Genomic DNA, 25,169 nt, shown 5'->3' with positions numbered 1-25,169 from the left:
AAGCATGATTTGTTAAATCTGAGAACAGCGTCTTCAAGCCTCTTGTTCTCCACAGCTGCAGAGATGCTCATAATTATTTTGAAAGTCTTTTCTCTCTGTTTTTTCCTCAATGAAACTTGTGAACAGATTTCCAGTTGAATATTGTGGAACAATGTAGCGGTCACCATAAGTAGAAACCAACTACAGATCTTGCTGTCCTAGTGCAGGGGAATTGAATGGTGTCTATTGTCTTCTTGACTTCTCTACAGCTGGAAAGAGCGATATGAGCAAGATTTTGTCTTGAAGTAAATCCTTTTGACAGTTATAAAAAGCCTGAAAATAATGGTTTACAATAACGTATTGACACCACTATAACTATAGTGGCACAAACAGTGATATGGCAACTCTTGAGGTAAGTGAAACTGAAATGAATACAGCCCATAAAATGAAAATGAGGTATTAAAAAATACATACACAAATCATAGCAAAACTGGCAGCCTGGGCAACAGAATGGATCTGTAAGATGGCAGATGAAGATACCAACTAGAAATGCTTCTAAAGGAAATCATATTAAAAAGGAATGGAAATAAATTTCTGCCCTTGCTTATCTAAGACTGCTGACCTCAATGGGAAACTGTACTTAGTCTCCTAAACAGCAGTTGGCATTTTTAATCTGTGGAAATGGTAATGCCTAAAACAAAATATTGACCCTATGCTTGTGGCCTGATTTCTGCAGGTAGCACAGTAATCCTGCTATTTGTTTTGTTAGCCATTGTCAACATCTCAAATTCTATTAAAATATACTTTTTGCTCTCCCAGGCCCCGTGTCTCAGGTTTCTGGCTGCAAGGATTAAATGGCCACAAAGACACTTGCAGGCTGAAATGAGTGAGTAGGATGTTTATTTTTAATTCTTTCTATTATTATGTCTTTCATGTCCTATTAGTCACTTTCTTCTAAGTTGTCTTCCCTTTTAGCACTGTCCTCTTTCTCTTGAAAGCAAAGCAAGTGGAATTGTAGTAATTTTGCCTTTGTCTCCAAGTCCTTCCTTTGGGCCTCTGAAGGAGATGTTCCTTCTGCTAGGCCTATCCCCAGCCCTTTTCCTTTTAGGCAAAATGTGGAAGGAACAGTTCATAAAATGTGTTTTGCTAGCACTGAGGAAATGGTGGAGCTGTGAGATTGGTCAGTTTGCTACAGCTTTCCCTTTCCAGAGGAACATTGGCTTGTTATAAGCCTTTTTCAAGAGCCTAAGGGTTTGAGCAACAGTTTTTTGATATTGTAACAGAGAAGTCTGCACGTGTAGTTGTGCAGGGTGATCAAAAGACATCGTCTTCCCTACTTTAGTAACCACAAGGCTTAGTCCTACTTTTTAAGGTACATGGTGCAGTCAATATTCATGAGTTTTAAAATGACATAGGTGAAACATTTTCATCAGGAATTTCTCATGCAACTAAAATTCTGGGATGTGCGTGGGGTTGTTAAAGAATGAGGAGAGAAGGCAAAGGAGGAACTCGCAATCTTGGGCAATGGGTGATTGTAAGACCTTGAGGTTGGAATATCAGATATTTCTAAGGTAATGGGACGTGGAAATCATTGAGTATGATTCAGAATTCTAAAAGGGGAAAATTCAGAGCTGGCAGCACTGAAACGTGACATACTATCTTCTGCGATCAATTGGGAAAACATTTCATAATTATTCTGCTCTGTCCTTTAATGTAAATGCTTCAATACTTCATTAAAAAAAATTCCAACCAACCCTGACACCCTCCAGAAAAAGAAAGTTGAACAGTTATAAATTGTCCCACAATAACAAATAGGTATTTGTAGCTGCCCTTGGCTACCACAAAAGAGCTGGAACACAAATGTGTGTTGTTTCCAAGGTCAATAGCATAAAGTAAAAAATGATTTGAAAAATAACATGTCTGTGTTTCCTGAAAAATATTTCTGAGAGTTTATGGTTTTGCCACAGATGATTTGTGAGTTGCACTGCTTTGTGAGTTCCACGGAAAATTAAAGAAGGAAAAACAAATGATTTGGGTTGGCAGGAGTACTTTGATCTTGGTAAATTGTCTCTGTGTTTAATATTCATCCCAACTTTAATTTATATAGGTATTTATTTTTTAAACACTGCAGTGATAAATATCTACTCTGAAAAATCTCAGGTTCAATTTTCAGTAACATCTAGGAGGATGAAGCCTTCCTGGCAGGCTGGTAGGATTTTAGAGCAATATCTAGAAAGCAGCTTGAAGCCTGTGGACAGAAAGATCTTTGGGCCAGTGTTGATCAGCAAGGATTGGGTTGTGCTCTAAGGCCACGGCTCTTAATGAAGGGCATCTCGGGAGAGGAATGTGGCTGCTTGAGGAGCTGCTGAAGGATGCTGTTGATGTGTCCTGAAGCCCTTCCCTAGGATCTCCACAATGCTGCTCTGGGAACAGAAATGCAAACCAACTGTCTCTCCTCCCCCCACCTCCCAAAGCTTCCTTTTTTCTTAACGTGTGAGTGTGAATGTGTGTGTGTGTTGCTAAACCCAAAGACCCAGCTCCTGTGCCAAGTGCATGAGGGTCAGCTGTGGGTGTGGTATAGCCCTAAACTTCTTGCCAGTTGAAATGTGCTTTTCCTTGGTATGATTGGGGCATTTTATTGGCATGCCTGGTGTTCAGGAAAAATGCAGGGAAAGAGTGCTGGAGAAACATAGCGGTATGTGGCACATGTTGCTAAGTGATGCTTAGCAACCTAATGTGTATAATGACACTTGATAATGCCGAGCACGCAGGGTGGATGATATTTGCATGCATTACCAGGGAAAGGTGAGATAACAAACAAGGGTAAAAATCTGGGGGAACAGAAGGCAGACCCAGAGTCAAAGTCAGCCGTGAGGTAATTTGGCATAAATCCACGGCCTTCCCCAGGATTATGCTTGCTTCTATCAGGGTTGAATTTCACTTTGGAGTTTTGTCCATTTAAAATGTTTAATGGTGCATAGGACGTTTGGTCACCCTCATGAACAGGTTCAGAAGCTATAGTCATAGTCATGTTTAATAATTTATATTCTTCTCATGTAACCTCATTTTCTGTTGGGAATCCATAAGAGCCACATTTACAAAGTGCCTTTAAGCAGGCTTCTAGTATTTTTGCATTCAAGGTAATTGAGGGAACAGGCACAGTCTGGGGCAAACACAAATGCAAGAATATGAAACCCATCACTTCCACCCACACATCTTTGTCTGTAAATAAGGTATTTGTGGGTGCCTGTAGATGTGCAGTGGGGCTGCTGTAATGCACTGTAATTACAGCGCGTAGGACCAGATTCGATTACTTGAGTCTGCTGAAGTGTGTTGAGTACTGTGCTCCAGCCAGGCTCTGCGTCTCATGTATTAGTGTCCCCATGCTTCCAGATGGCAGCAGGGGCACTTGAACTAAAGCTTATCAAATGAGCTTTAGTACAAACACCCCTGCTGCCACTTTGAAGTGCTAATACACAAGACACGGGAGTGCTTTAATTAGAGTGGCTCTTAGAGCTGCTCTAATTAAAGCACCCCTCCCCCCTACCTCTGGAGCATGTGTAAAAGTGCCCTTAATGTCCAAGTGCAGCAATTAACACAATTAATTGGATATACAGAATTCTGCAAGTCAAAAATTACAGGCTCTCCTTGGAAACATAGTCCTCTGCATTGTACAGTCTAATTTCTTTGGTGGGCATTTAATAACAAACCAGCCAAAGATTGCCTAGAGTTACTCTGTATGCATTATTGTGGTGGGGCAGCCAACCAAAAGCATTAGTGAATAGGTGAGGAGGTTTTATTATATCAGAAATGTTCTCGAAGATAATGGAAGGAATGTTATTGTCTGGGCTCTCATGTAGTAAAAGTTGTAACAGCTACAGGGGTTGAGTTTGAGGCACTGAGGAAGAAGCAGGGTAGATATACACCTTATAGACTCACTTCTTCAGATGCTGTGAAAGTATGTGCACAGAGCAGTGTATCAAATCAAGTGATACAAAAGCCAGGGGACAGAAGGAGGGTAGGGAGGCAGCGCTGGGAGAGGCAAACACTGAAGAAGTGGTGATAGTATGTCTCTGAGTAAAGAGCTAGATAATCCTGACAAGAGTTTGCCTTGCACAAGTCAAGTGATTTGTAATCCCACAATAAATGTCAGACTTGAGCGTGAGTAGGGTTGGAGTTGAAATGTACAGCTGCATTATGTCAGTGACTTAAGGCTCGTCTAGTTGCTATGCTTCATTTCTTCTTGTTGCTTTATCAGGAAGGGACTTGAGTACTTATTTGCCTCCTTGCAGGAATATTTACAATGTTGATGTGGACTTAAGGGTATGTGCGAGGCTTCGGACAGAGCTTTGGATTCGGAGAAGCTTCAGGTGCTTTGGGGTCAAAGCAGCACGTCCGGGTTGCAGCGCTGCCTCGATCGGCTTCCCGAAGTGCTTCGGAGCCGCCTCCGAGATCTGGGCATAGGGTATAATGGGGAAACAATAAAATACCTATAACTTCATTGGTTTTGTCTGATTTGGATGAAATTTTCAGGGGTGGTATCCTCTGCAGAGAGGATAAAGCCTGCTAAGTTTCAAGCAGATCAGTATAGAGGTTTGGGGGGAACAGCACCCCAAATTCCTGAAAGCAAAACTCATGTCACATCTAGGCTTTACAACATAGCGGGGTGAAAACTGCAGGAGTGGCAGCCTATCCTGAGACCACAAAGCCTGCCAGGTTTAAAGAAGATCAGTGCAGGAGCTTGGGGGCAACTGTACCCCAAATTCTTCTAAGCCAAACTCATGTCACAGCTGTGCATCACAACACAGCGGGGTCAAAACTGCAGGGGTGATAGCTTCATTTAGAGCAGGGGTGTCAAACAAATAGCTTATGGGCTGGATCTGAACTCTGGAGCTGTACGATTCGGCCCGCTGGTCACTGAACCAACCCCATGTGCCAGCTCAGGCTCCATGTGCTGCAGACAGCAGAGGGGGTTGGTCTCTTCACTGCATGAAGCTCACACCCTGGGCTCCCTGAGCCATGTGTTGCATCAGGTCCAGCCCATGTGTCAGGCCAGGGACAACTGGTGCCTCCTGAGGAGGGGGGGAGGGGGCATTTGCCCCCCCAGCAGCCAGTCAGTGACTGGGGGGCGGGGCACGATCGCCGCAGGGGAACCTCTCTGGTCAGTATGATCGGCCATGGGGGGATTGTGGGGATCACTTCTCCTGGCGCCCCCACACTCCGGCTGGTGTTCTCGGGGGGGGGGCACCAGCACTCTCGCCTGCCCCCTCTGCCTGTTGCCTAAGTGGGGAGCACTGGCTGTGAGGGGTGCACCAGCACTATCATGGGGTGCATGTGCACCCCTGTGTAGCCCCTATGCATAGCCACTACTACAGGCAACATGTGCCATGTTGGCTCTGGGGGTGTGTGTGCATGGTGAGCCCTGGGTTGGTGCATGCTGCAAGTGATGTGTGGTCTTTCACATTTAGACTAGGAGGTCTTTTCAGGCAAGGACCATATTTTTATCTTGTATTTGTTGTTTTAGGCACTGCTTTTCCTCATCTATGACCTAGGACTCTTAGCAGCCATAATAATCATGGTAATAGCTTTTTTTGCAACAAGAGCACACTGTTGGCTCATGTTCAGCTTAAGGTCCACTGTAACTTCCAGGTCCTTCTCTGCAGTACTGTAGCCCTGCCAGTCATTCCCCAGTCTATATTTATACATGAAATTATTCCATCCTGAGGGCAGGACTTTGCACTTGTTCCTGTTGAATCTCATCTGATTAATTCTGAACCATTTCTCCAGCCTATTCAGATTATTCTGGATTTTAGTTCTGCTCTCTGCAGTATCTGCAACTCCATCCAACTTGGTATCATTTGCAGATTTGCTAAGCATGTACTCAGTCCCATTATCCAAATAATTAATAATGACATTGAACAATATCAGACCCAGGTCATAGCCCTAGGGAGCCCCACTTGAAACCTCCTCCCAACTAGACATTGAGCCATTGACGACTACTTGTTGAGCGTGATGATTCAGTTATATATCCACATTACAGTACTTGCATCTAGCCAGCATTTCCTTGGCTTATTAATGAGAACGTCATGAGAGACCATGTCAAAAGCCTTGCTAAAGTCAAGGTATATCACATCTGCTCTCCTCCCATCTGCAGATCCTTTCAGGTTGGGATGCTGGATTATTGCAGAAACTAATACACCATGTACAAGAATTTTCTAAAGTCGTTGTATCCCTACAAGTACCAATCTTAAAGAGACTTCAGATTCATTTTAAACATTGTTTGACACCCTGTTCTTGACCTAGCTTTTTTTCTTAATTTTTCAAGATATCTGGTTATATGCCTTTAAAAACACCCTTGTTGGGTGGAAGGGCCTGGCCTAGCTAACATACAGCTTCCATGCAGGGCTGCTGCTGCTGCTGCTGCTACTGGAGTCCTGATCCACTTCCCCAGTCTTCTGCTGCCTCCAGGCAGCAGGTAGGAAAGCAACAGGTGGGGACTTGCAGCTGAGTGGGAGCACGGGGCTGGGGCTGGCTGCGGTGCAGAGCCCACACCCAGGGAGGTGGCGGCAGTGCAGAGCTCGGGTGGGCAGGGTGTGGGTGTGAGGGAGGGTGGGGGGGCATGGGGACTTCCCCCACACTCCTCTCCCCCATAGCAGGCAGCCCTGCAGGTGGTGGCAACAGCGGCAACAGCAGCAGCAGGTGGGGTGCTCGGGGTGCAGGTGCCCTATGGGGCATGGCTCCGGCCAGCGCTGCACATTGCAGCAAAAGGCGCAGCTTCCACTGGAAAGTCTGTATCACCTGTGCTCCCTGCCACTCACGTGCAGTCCCCACACTTGCACAGTATGGGAGAGAAGTCCCAGCGCTGGAGCTGGATGCCTTCCTTCTGTCCCCCCAAGGGAAGGCTCCTGGGGCTTCCCTCCCGTGCAGTGCAGCCCTGGCAGGGAAGGCAGCCAGTTCCACCACTGGAGCACCAGTGATACAGACGGCCCAGTGGAGCTGCGCCCCTCGCTGTGATGTGCAGTGCTGGCCAGAGCTGCACCCTGCTGGGTGCCTGTGTGAACCACCACTCACCCACATGCTGCCCCCACAACTCCCCACATACACAACCCCCCAACACACCTTGTGCCCCCCACCCACACACAGCCACACCCCCTAACAAACTCCCTACACCCTCCCATCTTACCACATACACCCACAACCCACTATACACACACCTGCACCCACACCCACATGCACACCCCACCATACACCCCCCATCCCACACAATATACAAAATTAAGCATTTATTTTTGAGTTATTATGCAATCATCTCTATATACACGATGCAAACACAAATCATTACAAAAAATATTTTTTGTAATAAAAATATATGTTATAGTAAGTATTTGACTTTTAGTGTATGATTTGTTTTTTTTCTGGTTCTAAGATGGCAACCACCCTTCCCGAAAGGAGTATTTCTGTGGGGTAGGGGAAGGGACTTCTGGCAGCAAAATTAGTATGTTGGTTCTGTGTGCTGATTTTGGTGTCAGATACTGCATAAAGTAAAACCTAGCTTTCACAAAAGCTTTTTTTCTAAAGCAGAATGGGACAAAGAGTATTGATAACTAAACAGTAGTGTTTATGATCACTGAACAGGGTGACAGAAACAGATTTCAGATGAGCTCTATAGATGGGCCCAAAGTAAAACATTGTTCCAAAATACCTTCATCTAAATGCCGCCACCTGGTTTAGGTCCAAAATTATTTTAAAGTTTGAAAATGTAAGACAAGATTTCAGGCAAACACATTTTAAAACTGAAGCAATTGGTCCTTTAATTCTGATTTTAGTTTCCTTAACCAAAGAAAACGCATGTGAAAGAATACCAGCAGTTACAGTATATTCTTAATACCCGTGCCTTTTCTCATTACAGCAGATTTGTCATTGATTTCATATCTTCATTTTTAAAAAACAAACCCATAAAACTTGACAATTATAGACTCTAATGTTATTGTTGATCCTGAACTATATTTAATTTGCCTGCTAGCCAGTAACATTATCGGGGAAAGTAATCTTCTTGAAATGTATGTCACAAGAGTGAATTTTAACCCACAGACCATCAGAATCTGGGCCATACAGATCTTGACAGGCAAAGACAAGTAAACCAGGCATCACAATAGTAAACCAGTATAAACTGTTTTTTTCCAGTAATGTGATGGGTATCTGGCCTATGTTGAAAATTTGACTTTGATTTGCAAACCTACCTATTTATACGATTATTTAAAATGTGAAGTCTCTCACTCAAGTATTGTTTGTATGTGTGTGTACTTCTCTAGCTAAATGTATTTTAATCCTGCATTCTTTTTTCATATGAACCTGGGAATTATAACTTGTGCTTTCTTTTTTATATCTACTATCTGGACAGTGTGGATATATATTTTTAAAATAAAAATATATTCTAAATGCCTATTCTGTTGGAAAGATGCTTTCCTTTATCTGGCCTCATATTTTGAGCCTCATCTTCAATGTATTGCAGAGAGTAATGCTGTAGTACAGTGGTCTCCAAAGTGGGGTGTGCAAGACGATTCATTGGGGTGCAGGAATAAAATATTAGAACTTCTATTTATATTAATTTTTATCTCATCCTTTTGTAATTTCTATTTTTGTGTATGTTTTATAATGTACATAATATATTAGTACACTAGTACGTGTATATAATTTATAAATAAATAAATATACATATATTGGGGGTGCATGCTCAAAAATTTTTTACTTTGAGGGGTGCGTGATCAAAAAAGTTTGGAGACCACTGCTGTAGTACACGACAAACTAAGAGACCAATGAACCCTTAATTTTTGTACCAAAGCCTTTAACATACAATAAAACATGATATCTGCAAAACTAACATTCATATGGCTATTGTAAAAACTAGGAAATGTAGTAATTTATATCAAAGGTAGCAACTATATCAAACCTATATCAAAAGTACTCAAAGTATTGCTTAGAGCTATTTTATATTTTTGCATTTTCAAAAGATTCTTTGGTATGGAAATGGTCAGATTTGTACAGCTATAGCCACTATACATTTTTGAAATAAGCCAACTACTGATATCTTACGATATCAAATTTCTACAGCTATAAACATGCAAGACACTTTTTAAAGAGCATCTTATGGTAGAATAATTAAGGATTATAGCTTTTCTGAATATGGATAAAATGTGGTGTTCACCTTCAAAGGCAATATGAGATTTTTGTTTGAAACATTAGAAATAAAGAAACAGATTATACTTTGATTCTTTTTTTCCATTATGCATTTCAATTTATGTTTAGAAGACTTTTTCTCTCTCTCCAATGACAATAGGACTGTACTAAATTTAGCCCGTATCTCCAGTTCTTGTAATAATAAAGTTGTTCAGAATTCTTAATATGAAACCCAACTCCTTGTTTCCAGAAATGCCTGGGGACTGAAGTTACTTTAGCTCTTTTCTCAACTTCTCTTTATTATGTTGCCGATAGCAGAATGATCATTGATCACATATAGCATAGAAACTACATGCAACTCCAGCGTACAATATGCAAGTACCTCAGATGTGCCTAGTTTTAACAGCTGAATTTGCACATATTGAGACATGGCCATAACTTTGCTCTCATAGGTGTTTGGCTTTTGCACAACAAAGCTTTTAGACTGTAACTTTAAATCACAAGGGACAAGGAGGGCCTGAACCTGCACAGCTGAAGTCAATCTCAGTTTTATCATTGGCTTCCCTAGGAAGGTGCAGGGCTGAAGAGCCTTCCCTTGTTCCCCTGACTTAACCCTTTTATTTTCATAATTGGAAGGTTCTCTAGGTTTGAAATGCTGTAGGTCTGTATGCCTTACAGCAGAACCATATGACTGCTGAGATTGGTAATTACAGACTTAGTTTACTGTTTCTCTGCTGAACTCCTTTGACTGAAACGGTCAGAAAAAAACAACCAGCTCCATATTTTTATTTTTTTTAAGGAAAAACGCTAAATGCTAAGGACTGCTATAAAGGAGTAGCTCCTTTTATGGGCTTTACTATGTGATTTCTAAAAACGTGTGTTTTTTCTTTTCAAGGAAAACCTTTTTTTCTTTTTTCTTTTTTGCAAAAATCACCATGTAAACAAAAAGCTACATCTGTCTTATAGAAATTCTCATTATTTCTTCAAGGTCTTCTCACTTTCAGGGAGCTGAGAATGAGTGTAAGGTAGATCCTCCTCTTCTGGCTCTCCCCCCTGAGGGTAGACGACAAAACACAGCTTCTGTCCCCAGTATGTCATGGATTCTATGAGGAACAAACACCCACTTTGTTAATGGGATTATTGTTGAAAGAATTCAAGTAATCTAGCCTTATGATTGCTTAGCTTGTGAGCAAATATACTTCTAAACCTGTTTGAATAAGACCTAATGCAATGAGGCTGAACCAGTTAAACCACATTTATTACACTTTTCCATTTGAAATTAGGAATGAAATCATTTTCCCTTTTAAAATGGGTGGCTGAGATTTTCAAAACAGCCTAAGGAGTCAGGTACCCAACTCTTTAGTTTCCATTTGTCTTAGATTTTTTCCTTTGAAAATCCCAGCCTTAATAAGAAATCAAATAAAAAAGAAAAAATTATTTAAGACCTCTTTTCAGCTCAAATTTATGGCCCATGTATAATTTAATTTTTTTTGAGTGGTGGTAGAACCCAGATTTCCTATTCTATGCATGTAAAATGATTACTGATATTGATCCATGTGGGAACCTGGCTGTCCATTGGGATGTGTGTGTACAGTAGACTGAGGAAAGGAGCAAATCCAAAAGCAGGCTGAGGAGGATAGGATTTGGTGAAGCTTATAGGTGCTCTACTTTTACTATTGTTTATTTAGGCAGTTAGACAGTTCCTGTGTTTGAAGTTACACTCCTGCGTAAGTGCTTGGCTGGACTGTGGCCATGATGAGATGGCTGAATGAATGGAGGGAAGTGCAAGGTCAGGAGAAGAAAAATAACAACGTGCAGAGGGCTGAGCAGTATAGGCACCTCAGTGAACCAGCTGCAGTCACAGAAATACAGCTTGTAGCTCCCTCCTGCTCCCTGGCCCTGAAAATGTGACTGACACAGTGCGCCCCACGGGGATGCAGCAAGAAACCTGGGCTGTCACTACCCAGGGTAACAGTCTTAGAGCAGTCATTCCAGCAAAGCCCTATTTGAAATATATTCCCAGTGCACAAGCTCTAGAAACTTTGCTGAAGTCTAGAAAGTGGATTGCGAATGACAGCAGCCGCCCTGCACAAAGGATGGTCATTTCTTGCTGAAAAGAGTTACAAACCAAAGAAATGTGTTTCTGGTTTCCAGGAAGTCTCATGCTCCCCACTTCTTTTCCCTGCAGCCTATCGTTAATTTCTCTCCAGCCCATCTGTTGTTTCTGTTTCTTCATTTGCATTTCGGGGCCGGACTTCAGCATCTTTCTTTTCCATTTAAAAATCAAGCCCTAGAACCCCTGTGATCACACCCAGAAGCCTATTTCCTGCTGCACAGAGCATGGGTTCAGGGGCTGCAAATTGTGAGCCAGAGGCGGCACGTTCCCCATATTTAGGCATGTGTACTCCACAAGCCCTCTGTGCTGGACAGTGTCGCCTTCATATGCTGTGGCTCCTACAGCTAGTATATAGCCACACTCCCCTGGCACTACAGGCAGGCTAATTAGCTCTGTCACTCACTAAAACTGGCGGCACGTTGCCGTCGGCTGAAAAATAGCAGAAATGCTAATTAGCTGTAAGTGACACTGTTAATTAGCCCACCCCTGTGCTGTGTGAATGCATCTGTACTGTTTCTGGTTTAGGAGACAGTCTGCACAGGGATTAGTGTGGTGTGTTTGAGGGTGCTGTTGACAGACATTTTTAAGTTTGCAGTGTACTTATGCCCTCTGTTGTAAAGCCACTCTTTTCTCATGCCATATGCACCATCGCTTTTTGCTTCTGGATATGTATCATGTACTGGCATTAAACTGCTCTCATTCTTAGCAAATAATTGGAGTGATATTTAAAAACTTCAGCAAAATCCTACCCAAAGATCTCTGCCTAGCTGCTGAACAGAATCTGAATGTCGGTGAATCCCATGAATGTAGGTGTGTGGGAGGGGAAGACCCGTGAGAATCCTACGTGTTTATGAACAAACAGTGGAACCGAGGAGGAGGTTTGCAGATTGAAAGGTGTTCTTACCAATTACATTATTTACACACTTTGGTTTATTTCTCCAGTACACGCCAAGAAAAAAAACTGGCACTCCAGTCATTATGATAATGAGTCCAATTCCGCAGACGACTGGTTCAGAATATAAACTGAAGATCAACAGAAATGCCCAAAATATCAGGTAAGTGATTGGAACAAGGAGATTTACCTAAGAGGAGACAGAAGAGAAGAGCAGAACAGAACTGTACAGAATTATAAGAGCACTCTGCGAGGTATACGAAGGTAGGAGGGCAGTGCTGTCTAATGGATGGGGCACAGCACTGGGAACCACAGCCTGACTTCCTATTCCCCGCCCAGCCAAAAGCAACTTTCTATTCCCAGCCCAGCCAAAAGCCTGCTGTATAAGCTTCCCTGTTCTGTGCTTTGGATCTTCCTCCCACGCTTTGTCTGTTTTCTCTCTTAAACCACAAGTGCTTTTGGGCAGAGACTGTCTTGCTATCTGCCTGTGCAGTGCTAACACAATGGTGCTTCAGTCAGGCCCTCTAGGCATTTCCACAACGCAAATAAGAACAATAAACAATACTTTGGGTCTGAGAAGGGGCTTGCCATGACTCATGCATCCTTTACGCTGTTAACGGGCAGAGTGCAGAACCAAGAAATGAGTTAAAATATTTTCACCTTGATAGGTCTGAAGATTTTGGGTTTCTTCCAACGTAAAACAATCAGGCCTATAATTGTCACTCCATAGCAGAGGTAGTTAATAAATGACACATAATTAATTAATGTGTATGTGTCTCCAACAAGCATGATAACAGCAGTAGCCGAACACTGGAAAAGAAAGAAGCATATTATTTCAGTCAGCACTGGAAATCTGTATAAAAGCAATAAAAAGGGGGGTGGGAAATCAAGCAGTTAAGCTTCTTTTATTTACATCTCATGCTGGGTGTTGCTGTTGACTCCTGCAGTTCTGTTTATTATATTGAAGCTGTGCCACGGAAACCTAGGTTTGAATGGGGATCTGGAGTTATTTTGATTATGGGGATCTACAGTTCTGCTTATAAGGATGTATTGAGAATTTCCTGAAATGACTCTTCTAATTATGGTCATGTGCTAACAACTACTGTGAATGCTTGCATAACTTTCCTTGCACAGGTTTTGCCAACACTCGTAGCCCAGTTTTCAAGGATTTTCACACCTATGCACGTACTAAATTGCTAGTTTGAATGCAGAGGTCACCTTTGAAAATGTCACTCCTGATACTGGCTGTAAGTACATTTTAAAGACATGTTTCAAACAATGAACAGACGGCCACAAAGTGAAAAGAAATGGCCTTGATACTCAAAAAAAAAAAAAAAAGTAGTACTGGTTGATAAGAGGTGCCTAGTAGATGTGATTCTTCCTTTTCTTACTACAAAATGACTGTACAGTTTTAAAACCAACTAGGTTCAACTGCTGTAGCTGTGGAGAGTCCTGAATTGACACTCCATGCTATCCTGCTGATAGGAAAGAACAGGGTGAAGTGAATGTCTGACCTCCACAGCAAGGACCTGATCCAAAGGGATTCCCAAATTAGCACGCGAGAATTTTGAGGGGAGTGACACCGAACAAGGAGCTCGCTGGCCATGCAGGCTTCTGTACCAGCTGTGCTGCTTCTGTGTTGAGGTCTTTTCCTTTTCCTCCCTTTCCCTTCTGTCCTGCACAGCCTGGATATGAGGGCTGTTTACAGCAATCTGCACCTGGAGTAGACTAGTGATATTCTTTTCAGAAAGCAGTGCAACATCTGGAACAAGCCAGAGCTGGAAAGCTGTCGGTACTCAGTAACTACGTATTGTGCCAGCAACGAACAATCTCTGAGGAAATGCCTGAGCATGTCAGACACCTGCATCAGCTCTTTTCCAGCTTCTGCACTGCAGACAGCATATAGCCAGGTTATACACTGAGGCAAGAAGATACTAGTGAGCAGAAAAACCACTGAATGTGCCTGGTTTTTAATTCCAGAACACTTTGGGGTCTAAGAAGGGGCAACTATAATGCCCAACAATGGACTTTCTCAAACTCGGTGATTTTAATCACCCCACAGATTGTCCCCTGAATTAAGGCTTTGTTTTTGCTTTCCCATGAAGCCGATACAGATTTTCCTGTGTAGGTGGAAGTACACGACAGAACAGAACTCTTGCAGCGTATGCTTTTAGTAGCTTCACTATACCGAGCTCTGATACGTTTGTTTTAAAAGCTGCTTAGCTTTGTGACACAAACTTCTGGCAAAGTTTAAGTTGTTATGAGAAGAGATGGATTTCTTGTAACAAACATTTTGTGGTTAGTACCTTATTTTGTTCCAGGTGACCTGTATATAGTATAAAGAAGAAAAGCCTTACCCTTTTCCTTTTTTCCTTTAGCCAATAGTTCATGCTGCAGATGACCTAGATCATTAATCTTTTTAGCATTAGCACTGTTTAGAAACTGGCTGATGGATCATGGAAATTTCCATGCATCCGCTTGCTTATTTGCACTTGCTTTGTTTCTGAATAATGCTGTAATGCAAACAGACCTGGCTTACTATTCACTGGCTTGCTCCTGAGAGGTTCTGAATGCCTTTGCCTCCCATTGGCATCGGCTGGAGGTGGAGGTGTCAGGATAGGACCCTACTTAGGTAGTTATATTTTGCTACCATTGACCCTCTCTTGATCCTGCTTTTACTTGCATTAATCAACAGAGATGTGTTGTCACATGATTGTTTTTAGCCATAACAAATACTCATCCATTTGCAATATTATTGCCTAAAAATGCCATCAGACTATAAATAGTGTTCACTTAAGACCCAGAGCTTAGTGTCCAATAAGACTCAGCACCAAAAATGGGATTCCAGAATCGTTCATGAAGAGCCTGTGTGCTGTACTGACCTTTCTACCCTTTCCTGTTTGTTGTGACTCACTGATTTTGTAGCAAAGGGCTATAGGCAGGGAGAACAAACGTGCTGTGCTACAGGTACAGACAGTAATACAAGATACCTCTGTGCCTCGCCGTTCCACAGCTACTAATATAAGGCCCAAGGGAGATCTCATGGTCTTGGGAAGACTACAACAAAGCTGGTAACTTGGAAAAGGTTTAAAATAGGATACCATCTATCTTATAGTCTTGCATTCCACATGTACCATGGCAGTCTGCTTTACTATGGGTGATGCCCAATATTACAAGTAAGCATAGCTGACTATCTGGCTAGAAAATGACTGGCTGGTTTTGTGATGAAGCCCCTAGTGCTGATGAAATGTCTCGTGTAGGTTGCACCGAAGTGGTCGGGTCTTGCGTTCCTTACTGTTGGAACAGTAGGACGGTGGGTGTGCTGCTCAGGGAAGCTGTGGAATCTCCTTCATTTTAAGTTTTCAGGAAAAGGCTGGGAAGGCGTTTGTCTAGAAGGCTACAGGAATAATGTATCCTGCATTGGTGCAGAGATTGAATTAGATGACGCTTGCAGTCCCTTCCAATCCTAGGGTTCTATAAAGGAATAATTCCTGGGTAGGAGTAGTCGGCATATTGCCCATCAATTTACCCAGTTACCCCCTTTGTCATTTCAAAAAAATGTTGAGTACTTACTTAAACTGGAGGTTATATTTGTCCCAGAGAAATATCCTGCTTGCTTATATGGGGACACACCAGTGCCATACAAAATGCTTGGCAACAGATCAAACACGTGGCATAATTTGACTCTTTACTGCACAAGGCACTGATTTACCTTGCCTTAAGCCTTTCTCTGTAAAACACTTTTAAATAGCTCGAACTCTCCTAATGTTGTAATATTAGCCACCTTGCTTGGACACTCTGTTTTGCTAAGGAACAGTAAAAACAAGTTATCCTCAGAGATGTTAAGTAGGCCCCCCCCTTCATGCATAGAGAGCCAGGATTAATTAGTAAAATCCTGGTAGATTAATTAGGCTTCCCTAAAGGCTAACCTAATATGCTATTGGAACTGCTAACAGTGTATTATTTTTATATTACTATTCGTTAAGAAATTAATATTTCATGGAAACATTTAGAACATCCTGAGATGCATAAAAAACACCTCAAATGAGTAGTTAATATGCAGTGTTGGTTCTACAATTTGCATACTAATTTAATGGGAATGTTTTGAATAAACTGGGTAGCTAGCATGTGTCTGATTTATCAGGTCTGTTCTGCATGGGGAGCTTGCATAGATTGTGGCTATTTCAGAGTAACACTCACTGCTATTCAGCATACTGTTTGAGCTGATACCTTTTCATGATCAAGGGATTTTGCTTCATCTGCATCACTAGAGCACAGCAACCCACTATGAGTCCACTTTTTTAGGACAGCACAGATTGTGGTGCAGTTCAATCAAAAAAGATTCACAGATAATGTGTGTTATTTGTGTTATGGGGCATTAAGTCCTCTCTGTATGGATACTACTGCTGTTCAGCTACACCATGATTTTATGCAAACATAGAAGGTGCACGAGACTTATTGAGAAAAATATATCGGTAGGCTATAGCACAACTGTTGCAGCCGGTTGTTCTCCCACGGGGACAAGCAGAACATATGTAGTTAGTATGGGTGAAATCCTGGTTGCACTGTCAGAATATTTTCTTGCTTACTGCATGCAGTTATGGACTGAAACACGAGGAATTTTCGTCTTGTACTTGTTTTAAATAAAACATTAGTGCACCTTATATTCTAACACTCCCCTTTTTATAGCGCTATTTCACCCTCCGTTTTGGTAGTAACTTGTGCAACCCACTGCCATGAGATGATAATACCGTGTGCATAAACAGAAAAAACAGGCAAACAAAAATCTTTCCTGTGTTGCCTTCTAATGTAACTGAGCTGACCTCTTGTTCAGATCTTGTTACAGTGATTTTTCTCTCTTCCCTTTCTTTACAGGAGCAAAGTGAAGTCAAGACATCCTGATTCCTTGAAGAAGTTATCAGTACAAAGCTATTGTTCAGCACAAAACATTGTTCAGCAGAGTAGCATTTTGCTCTGACCCTGGGGATCACTGTGGCTGTAGGCTTGGCAGCTGGCACTTCCACTGCAGAGAACTACCTTGGAGAACTTTGTCCATATAAAAAAAAAAATCCTGGAGCAGACAGCATCGGTAAAAGAACATGCATTTCTTTAAACAGAGAATTTCAGTTTGCAAACAAAGGTTTTTTGAAGCTCTTAGTCTTATTCAAATCTAAGCAGGTTATGAGACATCACGAGAGAAAAATAAAACTTACACACACTAGAAGGGCAGGGATGGGTGTACAGTGTTTAACATGGATCATAGCAAGCAAGCTGGGCAAGTGACCTTCTCGCGCTCCAGAGAAACATAATCTGGAAAGAAGAGAAGGAACATTCAGAGTGTGTGCAATAGTCATTTCAATGCTTAGCTGTCTTATTTCTCCATTTCTAACTGGCTTGATCCAAAGCATATGGGAAACTTGCAGTGAGAGTTAAATTTCTAGTGCTCACTAATCTGAGACTTGAAACCAAGCGCTCTTCTGTTACAGACTGTGTGAGGCCTGGGGAAATACATAGCCCTAAAACTTCAAGGGATTAAGCACATAACTCCAGCAAAGCCTGTCATAGCTCAGTTCCCTGTTTGTCAAATGGGGGTAATAGTACCTTCCTATATACAGGAGTGCTAGGAGGATAAATGCATGAAAGACTGTGAGGGTTTTCAGGTACTATGGAACGGGTACTGTATAATTATTTAAGATAGATACCTAAAGGGATGGTTATTTCAGTGCCTAATGGGCTTTGGATCTGGTCTACTACCCCTCAAGATTTGATTTAAAAATATATATATTTATAAATATCGTGTTATATACATTTTTAAATATGTTCAAATGGTTAGGTTCAAATTTGTCATGACCTTTGTGAGAACACCACAGTAAGGGACTTTGCTAAAATGTTAAAGAACTAAATTGTCATCAGAATTTGGTATTTTGCTTTCTTAAGGAGAGAGGGTATCTCTATTAAATTAGAATTTAATATACACAGGAAAAATGTTGATTCCTGTGACAGCAGTGCAAACTGAGAACAATTCCCCTAAAATAAATGGGCCTACTTTAGATATGTGTCTATGTAACTGAGAACAGAATTTGTCCCTACAATCTGAGCTAAACGTAGCTTGCCTGGTGGCTACTGAAACTTTGGCCAGGGTAACATGAAGAGAATTACCCTGAGACTGGAACCTCAAGGCAAAAGTATGAATGAAACTGCCTCGGGGAACTGCGCATAAATTAACAGCTTTCCCAGGAAGAAAAGGCAGTGGATTGAAACCAGGATAAAATTTCCCAGTTTAGGAGATTTACCTTGGTTCATGGGATTGTTTCACGTGACCCCAGCTTTATTTCTTGGGAGAAGCTTGTGTTTTCCCAGGATAACCTGTTCATGTGTCCACAGCCTATAATATTATAAAATTACATTGCCTACATATGGATGAATTATTTCAGTACAGCTGTATACCCTTTCAGTAGACCATAAGGGCTCTTTTGCAAGTGATTCTGCAATTCAGTGTTCTATTTACTGACTAAAATCGAGTAATTCCTAACTTAACATATTTACCATGCCCAACAGTGAGATCATGTTCTATAACATCCAGAGTATCCATCTAGCATTGCTTTAGCAAATGAAATTAAAGCAGCCCCTCCCCAAATTAGATAATGTTCATAAAATTGTACTCCATCTAACCTTGATGAGGTAAAAAGGTATCCATTTATTCCTCCAAATGTAGATAGGGCCACTGAGACTGGCATAACCCAGGAAAAATAGCCCAGTAACTTTTCACCAAATGTCTAAAGCAACAGAAGGCAAAGAAACTGAAATACACTGAATACACTGCAAAGCACAAAACTGAAATTAAAACGTATTTTAGACATCCATGGAATGGTTTACTTACTACCGCCACAGCGTTGGAGGATAAGAGCTCTTGGGGTGACATGGCAGTGAAATATGCAATGTTGGTGAACGTATACACAAATGTCACCAGCGGGATGGATATGAATATGGCACGAGGTAGGTTCCTAATGAGAGAATTAGGAGGGGTGATAAGAATTTGTATTTGCTTACAACTAAGCCATACCAACCCCCTACATTTTTGGGGAAGTCTACACTCAGTTTTGTGGTGTAAACGTCTATTGCTGTATATAGCAGTAAGCAGAGAGAGAGAGAGAGAGAATTCTGTTTCTCTCCATAGCCAGGCATAGTCACTGGAACCATTATAAAATGTCACGTTCTGGTACATTATAAACCCATATGTCACAGTATTTAACCACAAATCTGAAGGTCAACAAATAGATTTACAATGTGGCTGTGCTGTAGATATCAGCTTCTATTTTGTGAAGACCATGTGCACGTTTTCTACAGGTGTGTCTCTACTTGAAAATTAAATTGGAGGAAGGAAGACTTTATTTTGCTTTGAAAGTGCACCAAGTCCTATTCGTAAGATAACTAACTAGACTAATAGTGTACCATGAACAACGCACTGCTAGTTACTGAAAAATAATGGACTTGCCATTTTCCCAGTCTCAGTTATTTAATAGATTTAGCTAAGTCACAGGAGCATTCTATAAATGCAGAGAGCTTGCTTAGGGGCAGGCATTTCATCCAAAGAAACATGAAGGATTTTTGTTCTTCTCTGTCTGATACAGAAAAGATTATGGTTTTGCAAAGACTTGTTACAGGCAGTAGGGTTTTTTCCATGCTTTATTTTGGCAGTATAACTAACTTTCTTTTATTTCTCCCTCAAAAACTGCAGACCTGAAAAAAATATTAGTATGAATTATTAATTATTGTGAATCATTTTTCACCTTTAATTTGTACATTGACAGTACAATGCCCAATTCCCATTGGCAACCAGCTCATTTAACTTCTTTCCTTTTTTCCTCAGATGCTCAGTTAAGGACATACTGCCTGATTTAGGTCCAAATTTGTCACGATTCACTTGGAAATCCTGGAGCTTTGTGAAAATGTTGGTTGCTTGAGACAGCCCCATATCTGGCTTCTTAACTCCCTCAATCCTTCAAAGACTTATGACTATGCATAACTTGATGTACATGCACATTTCATTGCTCAGATGAGTGATTTACGCATCTGCAAACATGTAGCAGTTTAGAGATCTTCCCTTGTTACCATTCAGAGTGCTATATACTTGAAATTCCTCTTTGTTCAATTGGCCTAGGCTAGCGTGTATATGCTGAACATCCAGAGCTAACTAAAGATCCAAAAGCTGCCACCTTTATTTGTCATTCTACTTTTGCACCTCAGGCATTCGAACTGTGGCTTCATGATGATGGAACTGACTCTCTTCCAGGTTTAGCAGACATTGTGGTCTGCAGCAAACCTTATGCCAATCTCCTTGATACCTTTATTCCTTGAGTCTGAAGCTTACATATAGACAGTCCTGCTGCAGCTTACTCTGTGAATGGTACCAATAGATTGATCCCAGATTCTTAGTACTTCAAAGCAAGTGGTAGGAAGGAACTAAATACTTGCCTGCGGGGATCAACTAATTCTTCTGTTACATAATTCAAGAAGTTCCACCCACTGAATGCAAATGACCCTTGAAGAAAAGCTAATGCTAAATGCCCCACAGATGGAGTCATCCGAAAAGTGAATGCATTGGTTGGTGTCAGTTCTTCATAGTTTCCTACAGATAAAACATAAGCAAAACGTTAAACCAGAATTGTAAAATACAGGAGCACCACCTACCAGGGGCACCAGGATGGAAGAAAAGTCTTTTCAAAGAATAGCAAACATCCTTCTTGCCTATATGTTGCTAATACAAATCTTAGAATAGTGGTTCTCAACTAGCCTTGAGACCCCCATCAGGGATGCTGTGGCATGGGTGCCACCACCACCACCACCAGGTAAAAATGCCTTATTCATCTGATGCACAGCTGGGCTGGGAAAGGCAGCAGCATACAAGTCCTCTCCTACCTCATTAGTTTTCTGACTAACCAAAAGCAGCTTGTATGGCAGCCCTTCCTGGTCTCGTTTCTCCCAGAAATGGAGGAGTGCAAGGCCGTTCCACCTACCCCACAGCTCTGTTTCTGGGATAGGCGGTGGGACATCTGTGCTCTCCTGCCTCATTAAAGTTCTCTGATAAGCCTAAAGCAGGCAGGAGCATGCATGCAGGCCACAGCTCTTCCTGCTCTGGCTGTGTGCCAGGTATGTGGGGCACTCTTTGCTGGCAGGCTGTCAGCAGCAGTACCCAGTTGAGAACAATTGAGATATGCTGGTCCTCAACTGGGGATACAGCCAAAATCAAAACAGTGGGGGAAAGTGCCCTGATTCTAAAAAGACTGAGAACCACTGTCTTAGATTATGCTTCCCTGTACTCTGAAAAGCAGTTAGTGGGGAAAAAGAGGGAGGTGAATTATTATAAAGAGCTGAAGAAACACAAAAGCATACCAGAGGGAAACATAAAGGAACTGTCGGGGATTTAAAAAAACACAAGACTTTTGTGGCTGCTGATGGGCTAAGGGGCACTGCTGATGAAAGATAACTGTCTGCCTTATGTATATTTTAGGGGATTGGATTTATCCTTAAATGTCAAATCTGTTATTTGATAAATTGGATTAATTAATAAAAAAAGAAAAGAAAAAGAAAGTAGTAAGCATTAACATCACACTTTCAGTGCTTCCTTTATATTCTCACAGAAAACTGTCCTGGGGAAATATCATTGGCTAGTCTGAGTAGCCGCAGTTGCACTGACATTGTTGCCACACAATGGGCGTATCTACACATGCAATTAATGAGAAGCAATACACCCTGGAGTTTATTACTCCCAGGTGTACTGTTTGAATGTGTACCTGAGCCAACAGCATGTTGAGTTGAGTTGGAGCAGCCCTGGCTAGCAGGGGCCCTAGGGGCCAACCTGCCCAACTCAACATTTTTTTTTCTAAAAGAAATGTTTCATGTTCCAAGCCAAATTGGCCAAATGAAGTCCAAATCCATGAGTCATTCCAGAACCATAAGTGGCCTTACAACTACCAAGCATCCTCCACACCCACCAGGGGCTTCAGATATTTCCAATGTCTTTTGGTAGGCATGCTACATGCAGGCTCAAGCCTGGAGGCTTGGGGTTTGGATGCCCCAAGTTTTTCACCTGCCCTCAGCCGTATGGGTGTAGGAGGAAGCTAGGGAAGAGCCTCCCATTTCCATAAAGTGAGCTTTAAGCCCCAACACCTCAGTGGGTACTGAACTATGCCAGAAGAACAGTTATCTCCCAGGGTCTTAAGGAAATGGACCCAGATGCATGGTGTTTCCCCTGGGAAAACCACCTTCTAGATCACTATCCAACTCAACATGCCGCAGAGGGGCTGGCTGGGGCACGAGGGTACTTCAGTGTAGGGCTAGCTGGCAGGCAGCCCCTCACTGAAGCATGCTCGTACCCCAGGTAGCCATCTACATGTGTGCTGTTGAGGAGTAAAAAAACCCTCCAAAACAGGATAGTACTTGTATTTACAAGTAGTACCCTGCTGCAGAGTGTCTTAGTTTACTTCAGCCTAAAAGCCATACATGTGTAGACACTGAGATGTTTAATGTGCAGTTAATTAGTCTACTCCACAGTAAACATCTTGTGTAGATATGCCCAGTTGGCATCATCCCCATTGACTTCAAAGGAACTGTGACTAGTTGAAACACCTGGTACCTTAAGCTTTTCTCTCTGAATGGAGCAAGTGTTCATGCAACCCAGGAAACCCTATTTGGGGGAGGCAGAGGCTTTAAGGCCATTGAACTTCTACTGCCCAGAAAGAGATGCCCTCTTATAATCATGTGTTAATTTCTAACTACTCTTCCTAGTTTGCTGCAAATGGTGTATTTCTCTGTTCTCCATGTGAGTTGTAATATACACTACATTGGGCCTTGTGTCCTGTGCTTTTCATTATGTCGCTAAATCAGGTCTTTAAACTCCTACTATTTTTAAGCATGTGAGTACTGCAGACATTTAGACTAATCATGTGCTTAGAGCCAGGCAAGTGCTTAAGTAATGTGTTGATGTGGGGCTTTGGTATCACTGCATATAGCATGCATCTAAAGCAGTTGAAAACTGGAGAGGAGCATGTAGTTGATAAAATGTAACTCTATCAAGTGGGATATTTTTCAATATGTTAGTTCAGTGCATTATATTTTTAAAACCAGTTATTTCTTTGGGGAGTAACTTGTTCAAGATGCTCTGTCTTATTTCCCTTTGCTGTTGCCTGTCTGACAATACTGTGCGGTGTTATAGAGCATACTTCACTCTCGATCGTACCAGCATTTAGAAGAAATCCTGTAGTTTCAATGGCTAATTAATATTTTTTAATTATTTTCAGTTTAGTCATATATTTGTGTCAACCTTGCCCAGTGGCGCTTTTTATGTCTTGCACAGCTGAGTGCCATTTGGCCCAGCCTGAAACCTGCCACGAGACAGCATTCAACAGCAAACAATTTATTTAAAATCCAAGTTGTTGGGTGAGCACATTGTCAGCAATGGAAGCAAAATAATTCAGGCTAGAAACAGATGTCACTCAGTGGAGTGGATCAGTTGTGCCATGACATCTGCTTCACTGGGTGAAATACACATTTCCACTTATCCTGCCCTTGACAGCATGGGACAAGGGGCAGTGTAATCTGCCCACATTCCCTGCTGCCCTAGACCTGCGCCGTGGGTTTGGGACAGTGGAGAAAAGTGCTTTCCTACTCAGTTAGCTCCACAGGGCTTGCTGGGTGGGGGGCAACCTTGCTTTCCCTGCTGTCCTAGGCCCACAGGTCTGGAGCTGTGGGAAAAGCAAGGCTTTCCCCTAGCCAGTGGCACAGGGCTGGCTGAGCAGGGAAGCACTTCTCCCTACTCCCAGACCCACAGCACAGGGCTATGGCAGTGGGGAAAGCACCACAAGGTAATAGAGGTCTGTCATAAGAAAGCAGCAGATTCTATTACTACCTTTTGTTGCAGCACTGATTTTCCTATCATGTGGAACAACAAAGGGTATGGAAATCTATATGCTCAGCATTTGTGCCGCCTTAAAAATTTCTAAGGCGGCACAAATGAGACGGCATATGGTGTCTGTTTCCACCCTCAGAATTTTTCCGTGCCTGTTTATAATTAGAAAAGAGTAGGTTTCGTACAACAGGCTTTCCTAGGAGAATTTAATTTCAACAGTAGTACTGTACCGGTGTTTAGGCTCTGTGAGTACCTTTGAAGATCTGTATGAAGCCCACAACAATGATAAGGGCCAAGGCTAGCAGTTTTCCTGCTGTAAATATATCTTGGATGCGAGTTGCCCATCGAACACTGGAGCTATTCACCCAGGTCAGGAGTGCTAGAGAGCAGAAGACTTTATTTAGTGGAACAAAACAACACGTTTAAGAACGTACATTGAAAACATGCTAAAAGACACAGACAGACTACTAGATTCCCGCTACCAAAGCAGATGGAATTCTAGCCTGGGCTTATAAGGGGGAAGCTACCAACGTCAGAGAGGAGCGTGCCAGCAGGTCTCCCAGATCTGTCCATAAGGCCAGTTGTCCAGAAAGACTTTGTAGGTTCAGGAGTCATCCCTTTTCAGTCTGGGTAAGTTTTCTTTGGACTTTTAGTGACTCATTAAGAACTGGTGGCATTTAATATCTTCTACACATTCACATTTAGTATTATGCAAAGACTTAACCCCATTCTTGAGTGCCTTAAAAAATTATTAGTCATCCATATCGAGTCCCAGTACCTACTGGCTGTATGAGTATAGTTCAGAAACAATGATTTTTTTTTCCCCTGAACCAAGTGGCTGGTTCAGATGGGTGGACAAAGGAGAAGTGGCTGAAATCCTTCCCCATAAGCCAGAGGCAGGCAATTATTTTGGGCAGAGGGCTGCTTACTGAGTTTTGGCAAGCCATCAAGGGCTGCATGACAGGCAGCTCAGGGCAGAATAATATTAATTTTCTAAATTTTTTAGGGGCCCCGTGGGCCAGATATGTGGCCCACCAGGCCATTCTCCGGTCCCTGGGCTGCATTTTGCCCACTCCTGCCATAAGCTATGGCCAGCT

The 25,169-nt window shown here is 42.1% G+C and overlaps 1 protein-coding gene across 1 annotated transcript in view; it reads right to left on the bottom strand.

The window, feature by feature from the left end:
- Positions 1-7,206: 7,206 nt before the first annotated feature.
- Positions 7,207-25,169, bottom strand: part of SLC7A10 (solute carrier family 7 member 10) — a 79,842-nt gene continuing 61,879 nt past the window's right edge. Inside the window, exons 4-11 of the mRNA XM_090063122.1 lie at positions 24,326-24,451; positions 20,640-20,793; positions 19,045-19,168; positions 18,837-18,940; positions 17,378-17,474; positions 12,825-12,974; positions 12,177-12,354; positions 7,207-10,259 (exon numbers count right to left, since the gene is read on the bottom strand). Of these exons, the coding sequence (XP_089919248.1) occupies positions 10,132-10,259; positions 12,177-12,354; positions 12,825-12,974; positions 17,378-17,474; positions 18,837-18,940; positions 19,045-19,168; positions 20,640-20,793; positions 24,326-24,451 (1,061 nt within the window). The 3' untranslated portion in view covers positions 7,207-10,131. The remainder of the gene's footprint in view (positions 10,260-12,176; positions 12,355-12,824; positions 12,975-17,377; positions 17,475-18,836; positions 18,941-19,044; positions 19,169-20,639; positions 20,794-24,325; positions 24,452-25,169) is intronic.

The sequence above is a fragment of the Crocodylus siamensis genome, chromosome 9, assembly GCF_052110815.1.
Source record: "Crocodylus siamensis isolate JL-2025a chromosome 9, ASM5211081v1, whole genome shotgun sequence".
NCBI lineage: Eukaryota > Metazoa > Chordata > Crocodylia > Crocodylidae > Crocodylus > Crocodylus siamensis.
This window is presented reverse-complemented; position numbering and strand designations above follow the sequence as displayed.